The sequence below is a fragment of the Amphibalanus amphitrite genome, unplaced genomic scaffold, assembly GCF_019059575.1.
Source record: "Amphibalanus amphitrite isolate SeventyFive unplaced genomic scaffold, NRLGWU_Aamphi_draft 001915F_arrow, whole genome shotgun sequence".
Lineage (NCBI taxonomy): Eukaryota > Metazoa > Arthropoda > Thecostraca > Balanomorpha > Balanidae > Amphibalanus > Amphibalanus amphitrite.
In genome coordinates this window covers 81,421-92,844 of record NW_024883408.1, presented here as the reverse complement: position 1 = coordinate 92,844, position 11,424 = coordinate 81,421, and the positions used below count along the sequence as shown (strand labels likewise).

The following is an 11,424-nucleotide window of genomic DNA, read 5'->3' as shown; positions in this document are numbered from 1 at the left end:
GCTCTCTCTCCTCTCTCTCTCTCATCTCTTCTCGCGCTCTCTCTCTCTCTCTCTCTCTCTCTCTCTCTCTCTCGCTCTCTCTCTCTCTCTCTCTCTCTCTCTCTCTCTCTCTCTCCTCTCTCTCTCTCTCTCTCTCTCTTCTCTCTCTCTCTCTCTCTCTCTCTCTCCTCTCTCCTTCTTCCTCTTCTCTCCTCTCTCTCCTCCTCTCTCTCCCTCTCTCTCTCTCTCTCTCTTCTCTCTCTTCTCTCTCTCTCTCTCTCTCTCTCTTCTCTCTTCTCTCTCCTCTCTCTCTCTCTCTCTCTCTCTCTCTCTCTCTCTCTCTCTCTCTCTCTCTCTCTCCTCTATCTTCTTCTATCTCTCTCTCTCTCTCTCTCTCTCTCTCTCTCTCCCTTCTCTCTCTCTCTCTCTCTCTCTCTCTCTCTCTCTCTCCTCTCTCTCTCTCTCTCTCTCTCTCTCTCTCTCTCTCTCTCTCTCTCTCTCTCTCTCTCTCTCTCTCTCTCTCTCTCTCTCTCTCTCTCTCTCTCTCTCTCTCTCTCTCTCTCTCTCTCTCTCTCTCTCTCTCTCTCTCTCTCTCTCTCTCTCTCTCTCTCTCTCTCTCTCTCTCTCTCTCTCTCTCTCTCTCTCTCTCTCTCTCTCTCTCTCTCTCTCTCTCTCTCTCTCTCTCTCTCTCTCTCTCTCTCTCTCTCTCTCTCTCTCTCTCTCTCTCTCTCTCTCTCTCTCTCTCTCTCTCTCTCTCTCTCTCTCTCTCTCTCTCTCTCTCTCCAATAATGGCACACCGCTCCTCGCTGCATCATTGATAGTCTATGGTCAATGGTCAATGGTCGCTTCGTTTCGGAATAACTGAACATGGCGCCACGGCATTCACGACTTGGGGAATCGGAAATCGAACGCTTTGATGCGACGGCGAGCAATTTCGAAGTGAAGTAATCAGTGTTTTGTGAGATCAATGCTGCTGTTCATTTACGTGGATAGTCGTAATCATGATAAGATGTTTTCATCATTTTTTTAACTTTTACGCGCGTTACTTCATATGCACTTTTCCTAAGACCAATACATTTAAAAATTGTGTACCGCATCTGAACGGGACACTACACTACAAGTCTGCCTAGCAAATGACAACTTCGATGTGCATATCTCATAGTTTACCCATGTAGTGATCGAAGTTTCACAAAAGCCTGGTCGCAAACACACTTTCCCCTGATGCAAAGAAAGATGGATACATTTAAGCGAAAATAGTCCTAAGTAATACGGATATATGTTTTTTTTTAAGATACGGTTTGACAATGTGTCACAATATTAGTTATTGGTGGGAACTGGGAGTGCTCGGAACCCCTGTATTGTGTACCCTCCCCGGGGCCCCCGAGGGACCGCGGACCCAGCAGCAGTGAGTCACAGCAGTGAGCACGCGTCCAGGGGAGTTCACTCAGCCACCACCCACCACAGGCGACAGGACTATCGGTGGTCATGGGCCGCAGAGGCTGCCGAGGGGCTGCCGGGCCCGCGTTCAGCTGGCGGACCTCGCCGGCACGCTGAGGTGAAGACTCAGAGACCTGACCTCAGGAAGACGCCGCCCGGCCACCAACAGCACCATGCAGCGACTGCGCATCCCATTCACGCGCTCCAAGACGCCCAGCGGGACCGAGCTGAAGGCGCAGAGCAGCCTCGAGGTGCCCAAACAGATCCGGTCAGCCAGCTTTGATGAAATGCAGCTCAGCAAATCCCCGGGAGCGGGCGGAGGGGCCGCTGACGGAGGAGGTCAGCTCGGAGGGGTCGGAGGCTGCGGCGGCGTCACCGGTGGCGGGGTCGGAGGGACCAAGGTCACATCATTCCTGCGCGTGCCACAGTCGGCCAAGAAGAGTAAGAGCCTGGACGAGTGTGACGAAACGTCGAGCGTGCGGACCCGGCGGCGGCGGTATCTGTTCTCGGAGCGCGGCGGGCGGGACACGCCGCACGCCTGCTGGCACTGCGTCTGCATGGAGGAGCTGGGCCGCAGGGGCACCCGGGATGACTCGTCGCAGGAGAGCGGCGGCACCGGCAGCCCGCCACCGGAGCCGCCGCGCGGCGTCTGTCCCATCCGCGTCACGCTCAGCCGCAACTCGACCTCCTCGTCGCTGGACCTGCGCCACTCGTCCTGTTCGTCGGTCAGCGGGTCGTCTCTGTCGCCGGCCCCGTCCCCGCAGCCGCCGGCCCGCATCTGCCGCTCGCCGTCTCCGAAACTGGAGCGTCAGGCGGCGCTGCAGCGCGCCGATCTCGATCCGGATGAAGAGGATGACGATGATGACTGGGACGCGTCGCGGCAGAGCTCGATACCGTCGGCGGGCTCGGGGAGGTCGGCCGGCTCGACCTACTCGCGCCAGTCGTCTGTGCTGTCCTGCCGCTCGTGGAACAGCTCCATCTACTCGTCATTCTCTCGGCAGAGCTCGGGCTACTCTGACGACGTGCCGGTGCACGCGCACCACTACCTGCCGCGCCAGACATCCATGAACGTGTCATCCGCTCCGGCCAGTCGACAGGCCTCGCTGGTGACCCACCCGCCGACCCGACAGACCTCTCTGGCGGCCCGCTCGGCGCCGCCCAGCCGCCAGAGCTCGCGCCAGATCTCACTGGGCACCACGGCGTCGCAGCTGTCGCGCGACTCTGCGGCCGACTCTGCCGACCGGTCGTGGTTTCTCGGCTCGAGCAGCGACATCGGCGAGTACACGGAGATCTGGCTAGAGGTGCCCGAGATGGCTGACCGGCCGTCGGCGGGCCCGATCCGGCGCTGCGCCTCCGCCGAGCCCTCCCTGTCTCCGCGGCACACGCAGAGCCTCGAGTCCGGCATGCTGCTGGAGGTGAACGACTGGCCGCCCGTGCGCTCCACCTCGGTCGACATCGGGTTCCCCACCGAGGAACAGTGCACCTACACTGCCTACCTGCCCTTTCGGAGACGGAGCAGGTTAGTTCGATGCATGCCGTTACGTGCTCATTTCATACGCTCGAATTTTCGTCTTACTATGCGGTCCTTCAGCTGTTCCCCATTCTTATTACGTTGAATATTTTTGCCGCGGAGTCGGGTACTGCACGCCGCACGGGCGTGTAATGACCCGTTGTAATTAATTTTTAACGCAGCCGCACGTTTGCTGATCCTTTGGGCGTAAACAACACCGGGATCGTATCGTAGCTGCCGATACGGCTTGCTATTCTAGTGCGTCAGCGTCACATTAACACGGTGCAACAGGTGCTCCCACCGCCAGCCGCGGCGGTGCTGCTATCGACCTGTGGTCGTGGGCTCAATCCGATCAGGGCGCGGGAGTCCCCAAATCCACTCATAATCGGTCATCATAACCTGAAAGCCACGATACGCGCTAAATCAGCGGCTTCACGCACCGCGCCGTGTTTGTGGTGGTTTCAGCGCTATCTCGATAGGCTGGAATCGAGAGCTTCATAACCGGTCACGACTGCCTGAGACCAGACGAGAGTTAAGGTTCTCAGACCAAGCTGGACCCTGTGACTATTCTGGACCCTCAGCCTAGCCTCTGTTGCGGCACCTGGCCCTCCCTGACGCTGAAACATCTGCCTGTTAGCCCCCTGTCGGTGCCTGAGGACGGGAACACGGCCGCCCATTCCCGAACGTCGGGGGATGGAGGCCATCCCGGGCGACGAACGGTCGCTGTCAGGGGAGCCAATGTTATCAGACCCCGTACAGACCGGCTCATGTATCTCCCTGGCTGCAGTGGGTCCCATACATCCAATGGGCTGAGAAAACGGTTCCAGCTCATTCGTTTAGGACAGTAGCTGATGTGTGTGATTCGCCGTTCTTTATCCTGTGCAAAGTGGGATTCTTTATCTGTTTGGATTTTGAACGCAATTTGTATTTTGTATAGTTTCAATAATGATTTCTTTGACAATTTTTTTTTTTTCACAAATAAACTCAGGTGACCTATTACCCGTCCTACTTGAAGTTCGGCGCTCACCTCTTGCGATCGAATGTGCATTGTGCAGTTTGTGCACCCGCTGTCCAACAGGACGTTCACGGTTCAGTGTTTCTGCTAGGGTAAACGGCTAAAGTTTCGGTGCTGAGCTCGGTCGTGCCACCATTTTTACCGCGATGGCCTTGCCGCAGCGCAGTGACTGCAATATTGCAGCAGTCAGTCCTGCATGTAGGTTCGACTGACATGCTGTGCTTGTTCATGGGCTGTGACGTCTGGTGATTAATATGGCGCTGTGTGCCATGTTATGAGCACGGGAACATAACTCAGACCGCGTGAGACGTAAGCCCGTGCACAGCCGCAAAATAATGTGCAGCATATATGACATGTTGCAGGCGGCAGTGTATGTGTAATTGTTTATCCATGAGCCGTTATTGCACAATTCACCTACATCCTTTAGCGATGTGCTGTAGTTTGCTGTGTTTTTCTAGCCTAAAATGGTGTATCCGGAGTGTGCTTGCCGCCCAAAGCATGGCCGCTTTTTATGTTCCTTATTTTGGTCATTTGTTATTTCTTATTCGTAGGCAATGAGTTGCCGTTCTCTGAGTGCATCTGCCGTAAACTTTGGGTGGAAGGCCCGTGCATTCTGCTTGTCAAGAACTTTTTGCTTCTCTTGCGTTGGCCTATGAAATTTGTCCTATAACCTACGAAACCTTTCTTCTGCCTTCTGTCGCCGCCAGCCTTTGTTGTGTGCGTCGGCGTGACCAATCATCCTCTTAGTATGCGTCCCGTGACAATTTAATTCCCGTTTCATATCTGTGCCAAGTTGAGGGCGGGCAGAGAGATTGTTTCCGGCCGCGGCGGCGCGGCAGCGGCCGTCTGGTGCGCCCCCTAATGAGGCGATTAGGCCGCTCATCTGCCGGGCGGCCAGTGTCGCCGGCGACGCGCCGACGGCCGCCTGGTAACGTCGCCGGCGACGAGGTCATGCCGAGCACGCCGTGCCGCTTCCGCCGTCCTCCGCCGGGCGCGGAGGGCTGGGCGGAATCTGCGGACGCCTGGGCGGAATTGGCGCACCGCTCTGGTGCTGAGATGGGTGTAACAGGTTAGAGGCGACTTGTTGAGGCACCGCCGGAAGGGAGGGGGAGGGGTAGTTGGTTGTTTGGAGCTGAGGGCTGGCTTTTTGTCTCCTGCTCGTGGGGCTGGGAGTGTTGGTATCGGAGGGAAAGTTCCTAAGTTCCCCAGCGTGCGAACATCTTGCTGAGTAGGTAGCGTAATAGCAAATATTTCATAGTGACTCTGTTTATTAGCAATTTATCTTGGGCATCTACGTAATTGTAAACTATCTGCATACGTCCTTCGCTCATCGTGTCCTACTTTGCAATGCGCATATAAATAGGTGCACAATTACATCATGTATGCCAGTGTTCCTAACTCGGTCGGTGTAATCACGTCGATTTCTATCAGTGCACATGTGAGTCTCTCACGCCCCGCCCGCATGGCCGATTGACTAATTGCACCACCCGCCGCACCCGGGTGCAATCCGGCTTTAGCTCCCGTATATGCACGGCGGCCTGGATCTAATTTAGGTGCCCGTACCGGCGGACAGGTCACCCAGGTCGCTCGAACGGACCCGCCGCCCGGCTGTGCCGCTTCCAGTCATCTGCATGCTCGCTAAAACAGGTGCACTCCGCGTGGCTGTGCCTTGATCGCTGTACTCGGGGACGTCCTGGGCTCAAAGACACGCCTCTCTGATCATCGTACCTCTTAGTTGCCTGGCAACTCCGCCTATAGAAAGACGATGGAATGGAGGCGCGCTCATGCTCGATTGAACTATGATCCCGATATTTCTGTGCTTTGACTGCAGCAACTTCGCTCGACCACTCTGAGAGTTATTTCGACGCACGCTGTCGATAAGCAGGTTCTCCAGGGCGGCGACCGAAAAAGAAACGGCTGTCTATCGGATCAGAAAAGGCTCATCGTTACGCACTGATGGCTGCCTAGATTTAGTTGAAATTCGAACAAGAAACGCTAGGTCATAGCTGAAAAATCAAAGCATCAGACGACAGCAATGGTGGCCGAGATGTTAGGTTAATCGTCATGTTGTGTCGAAAGTGTAGCATTGTGTATGCAATGCCACCAGTTTAGGTGTCAGCACTGTAAGGCAAGCAGCATATTTCATATGTGTCTTTGGGCGATGCTTAACGATGCATATTAAATACTTTTGGTACATGTAAACCTTGTCACTTTGTCAGCGACATGCTTTTAACCCGCGAGTTGCTGAGGGGGGGGGGCTTTAAACGCCCCCACTTTTTTCGCCGGGCCATAGCATAAAAACGGCGGGCGCGCCAAATTTTGGGTACCTGTAGGGAATTGATTGAAGTTCATTGTGACAAAGTTTCAAAAAAATCAGTTTGAAAATTTTTGAGATATCGAGGTTTTAGTGACGTCATGATTTCTGAGTTTTAGACCAAAAACGGCATATGTTCAAAAAATCATATAAAATCACAGAATAGACATACAGACATGCCGTAAACGCCATTAGACTGCCCATACCATGAACAATCAAACGGCTATCTTCGATTATTGATTATCGTTCCGCAATTTCTCGTGACTACCTCACGACCATGATACATGCATTTCTTAAATTAAACTTTTTGAGCCAAACACGTACACATATGATAAGAATGAATGTCACCATCGTGTTCTACGCCCCAAATTACCCATAAAACATGTGTCACAGGCTGCGAATATCAGTTTTGATTTTCGGGGATATGTGCCTACCCGGTTGACCTGACCTTGACCCTGACCTATGCTTGACTGACCCCTACATGGAGCTGACACTCTTGTAGGCCTTATATGATGGATTGTGCACCGTTTTGACAGAGTTTATGACGGGAGGCGCCCATTGCCAAGTCCTGAAGTCCATGCTCCTGAAAGCCCGATTTCAGGTGTTTGACCTGACCTTGACCCGACCTGTGACCTCAAAATTCAATTTTAAAGTACTCATCTGAAGCGTCTCGTCGCGTTCTTTCGTTTGCCGCCTCTGCGTTTCGCTGCGCCTATTGGTTCTCGAGTTATCGGCTGGGGGCGTTTAACGCCCCCCCCCCCCCCCAGCAGACGGTGGGTGGCGAAATACCCCAGCAACTGCCGGGTTAAAGCTAATATAAACATCTTATCTAAGTGGTCTGATGAAATATCTAACAGGGTAGTCAACATTCTTCAGAAGCTTTCATACTGTCGAACATCGAGATAGCTTGTCGCATGATGCTTACAGTTTAAAGTTGAGCGGGATGGATATGTAGTTGTCAGGGGCAAGTCATCCGCTAAACTGGCCCAACTTAACTGGAATCGCCTTACATTTCGGGAAGCATTAATTCGGGTAACTTTCCGATGTTACTATGGAGTGCTGGATTATTGTGCCATGGTAACGAATAGCTCCGACCCCATTCTGCATCTCCTAGAAGTGATTTGTATCTTCAACGTCACCAGAGCGCTATCATTATGGCTTGCCTATAGACTAGTCTGAATATTGGAGTATGTTGACGAAGGCTCCGTTCTCACCCCACTGCAGCTCTATTCCTGTGTTCAATCTAATTTTGGTACTAACGTCATCCACTCCGACTCGATAATTGTTTTGTTCAGCCTGCATCACAAGGTGAGACATGGCTCGATTGTTAATGCATGGATACCTGTTCGACACCATCCCAGACAGTTTTATGTGATAACGCACCCTTTTTATGTCAAATAATTTTGCTTTAGCTGCTGTAGCCGCGGCTACGGGCATATGGGTTCATAAAACAGTGAGCTTCGAAAGCAGTTTACCCGAATTTAACCACCGATCGACTTTGCTGCTACCGAGGGAGCAATCAAGCCCAGCTGGGACGAACTTGTTTGCGTCTAAATAGTTTTGTGTTTTGACCAGAAGTTGGTATAAGACGTGACCAGCTGACCACCTCAGCAAAGAACTATACAGTAGGCAACATTTTCACATCCGTTCACTTCACTGCCCCTGTCTGACGCACCGCCTCCATCACCCCGCCACACTGACCCCGTGTCGCCGCTGGTGTCGGCCGGTGGCCCCGGTCGACGCCGCGCCTCCCGTGGCTGTCTGGTGTCCGTCCAGTCCGTGTGTCAGCTCCCCGGCGCTGTGTTCTCTCCCAGTGTCAGACGGACGGCCTCCAGGCGTCACCGCGACACCGACCTCGGTGGCAGGGCCGCCGCCGGCCCGGGAGCTCCCCTGGGACCGGGGTGGTGTGGAGGGTGACCGGCTGAGACACGGGAACGAACTGGGGCGGAGAGGGCGAACTGGAGTGGGGCAGGATCAAAATGGGACTTGAGTGCTAGGCACAGGGCATCAGTCCAAAGGCTCATTTTTCGACCTGAGACACGCTTCCGACTCTCTTCTCTCGATACTAGGTAGAGAGATAGAAGAGAGGGAGATTGACAAGATATTTCCAACAGTCGGTCATTACTGATATAGCCCTGTGACAGGACAGCGTTCCCTGTGACAGCGCAGAGTTTCCTGCCGATGACGGAGCTCCCTGTGACAGGGCGGAGCTCTTCGCCGATGACGGGCCCGGCCGGCCTGTGACGCTGTGACGGCCCGGTGTAGGTCACGGTCGTGACGGCCGGCCCCGCTGACATTTGCTGCGGTGCACCAGTGAGCTGCCCCGATGCAGCCCGACTGGTGGTGCGTCCTGGTGCTGCGGGTGCAGCGGTGGCTGGAGGCGGTGCTCTGCTGCTCGGGACATCCTGAACCGGCTGCCGTCCTGCGCGGGGTACGGCGGCGCTCCACATCGTGCTCACGGCGGCAGCCGAGAGTGGGAGGACCACCGGCAGTTGTGTCATCAGCGGAGGAAGATGAACAGACGGTGGCTCAACAACCAACAGCAGCAGTGTTACCGACACAGGATGAGCATCCACCAATGATAGTTGAGGATGGTGAACTTTCAGTGCTGCCGCCAACAGTAACGCCAGGTTCATCAGCACCGACCACATGCATTCTAGGAACATCTTGGACGTCATTGCAATCAGGAGATGCTCAAGGAGCAGCACGATCAGCAGTGGGTGCTGCTGTGTGTGGATCGATGCAACCTTCAATAGCAGAAGCCTGCACGCCATTCAGAGGACTAGTATCCACATATGACGGGTCGACTGCCGAACAAGCTGAGAAGCAAGGATATGTATCGGAAACCGAACAATATGAACTATATTATGACATTCAGCTTGCACGAGATCATCACAATAACACAAATTTGCGATTGAACACTGAATCTCCCCTAGATAAAGCCAAGTCAGGGGATATGAATGGATCATGCTCATTGGTGAGCGATAATTGGGATAATTGCAAGCTTTTGGAAGGTGTCAACAACGCAACGCATTCCAAGAGCGTTCATGCGGCACACAGTATCAAAACTTGTGACAGGGTAGAAAACGTAAGCGATGAGTGTTTGGAAGACGTCGAAGGAAAAAACCTGACACCAGTCAATGAACATAAGGCAGACTCTTGTTTCGAGTACCACAGAAGGGAAAAGGTATTCAATGAGAAAACAAGTTGCTTTTTCCATGGCGGACTGGTAGGAGATATCTCTCCGGAGACGTGGAAGAGGAAGATGTGTACGAAGGGCTGGATCTGGGATGGTACCGAGTCAGAGGCTTTTGCAAGGTGGGTGAATGCTTAGATGATTGCGGAATTTCGATATTTAGTATGAAGGGATTGCAAAATTTGTTATGGCGAAGCCCGCCAAGGTCACCCATCATTAACGGAATGGTGCTCTAATGAATCTGAATTTGGACCTCAAATGTGTCGGCGATTAGAAGGAATACACTTTTATTATTCGTATGGTTGTACAACATTTCTGAATCACTGTCTCACCTGCACTCGGATGCCTGCCTGCTCTGTCAGTCTTTGTAAAGTTCGTTCAGGACTCCGACAGCGCAGGCTGTTTTTTTTTCAAGCATTGTTCACGCCGTCTCCAACAGACATCTTTGTCAGAACACGCATTACTTGAGTGAACGACATTAGAACAATATCAAACACATACCTCTCACATCCTGTTTCTTGCGACTGAGTCGATCATTTCAGGCGGCAACTAATCCCAACTCCTGTCACCTACGGGAATACCTGGGCCGGTACTGCGAAACTGTAGCTCCATTTCTTGCTCTGCACGCATTGATTCCGTGTAGAGTGACGTCGAAACCACGTTTTTGTCTGTTCCCTGCAGCTATGATCCCTTGTTGCTGCCTGAACAAACGTATTTATAACGTTCATACATTATTCACGTTAATGGCGTAACCGGAACCCCTCTAGTCAGCTCTTGTTAGAACCCCCTTTACAAGGATTACGTAACCGAAAGTTGCTCGCTAAGGAAACATGAATAGTGCGTTAGCTACCGGCGATGCTGTGAGTGTTTTCACTCTCCGTTGTTCTTGTGTTGCTCATTGCCCGTTTTAGAATGCGGCCGTCTGAAAGGCGCCTGTATCCTTCTGAGTAGGATACAGGCGCCTATGAGTAGGACCTACTCTGCCCATCGAAGTGTCGATATGTCATGTGCCGTATTGTAACCGCTCCTGTCACAAATCTCCGTACCATTTCCGACTGACCTAACCTCCCTCCCTCCCACCACAGGAAGGCGGCGACGGGCGAGATCGAGATCGAGGCGGAGGGCGGTCGGCGCACCCTGCGCAGTACCTGCGACTGGTCAGAGGCGGCGGTCAACGGCGAACACCTCTGGATGCCCACCTCTGCGTCCGGCGACTTCTGCTACGTGCCCGACCCCGACTGTTCGGTAAGCACCGCACCGCGCCTCCTCGGGTCGATACCTGCCTCAGCGGCACACCTCCCTGGGTGGCCGCTGTACCGGTCAGGGCTGGATGGTGAACGTCCGGTGGGTACTGCTGGGGTCGTCCGCAGGGTGCAGGTATCGACTGTAGCTGGTCGTAACGTTCGGTGCGGCTACGGTTGTGTTGTTCAGGTTAATGTTTCAGGTAGTGGCCGTATAGTTCATTTCATGGGGCAGGGTTTTGTCGTTGTCGCTACAAATTTAAAAAGTAAATGCTGCTATAAAGGGTTCGATATCCTTCAAAGAACTTTTTACTCAGAACTTTCGAGGAAAGTTGCGCATTTTTACGAAAAAAGTCATTTCTTTAGGCCAAGACAAGCAATTATCTCAAGCAAAGATAATTTGCCTTTGCATGTGACCGCTACTGAAAGCAGGTGACATATGGAAGATGCGCATTGCACAGTTTGCTTTGACTATGCCTACAAAAGGACGAGGTTTACGTGACTACTCGTATAGATTCAGTTCAACCCGTCCCTCCTAGAAGTTGCTGGCCCGGAGGAGGAGTCTCGTGGGTGCGCGTCGCTATCACAGGCGCACGTTGAACTCGTCACGACAGGACGGGCGGCTGGGGCCGGTGAAATATTCACCCGTCCCTCGAGCGACCAGTCTGAACGTGCCGGCCCGGCCGGCGACCGCTTCTCGCTGGTTCATCACTCATTCAGCGTGTTCAGTGT

The 11,424-nt window shown here is 53.4% G+C and overlaps 1 protein-coding gene across 2 annotated transcripts in view; it reads left to right on the top strand.

Moving 5' to 3' along the window:
• The first annotated feature begins 1,444 nt into the window (after window positions 1-1,444).
• LOC122375768 (diacylglycerol kinase zeta-like) overlaps window positions 1,445-11,424 on the top strand; it is a 60,621-nt gene continuing 50,641 nt past the window's right edge. For both annotated transcript variants that reach the window (XM_043355263.1, XM_043355262.1), the window contains exons 1-2: window positions 1,445-2,935; window positions 10,537-10,696. In XM_043355263.1, coding sequence (XP_043211198.1) covers window positions 1,590-2,935; window positions 10,537-10,696 — 1,506 coding nt within the window. In that variant the 5' untranslated portion in view covers window positions 1,445-1,589. The remainder of the gene's footprint in view (window positions 2,936-10,536; window positions 10,697-11,424) is intronic.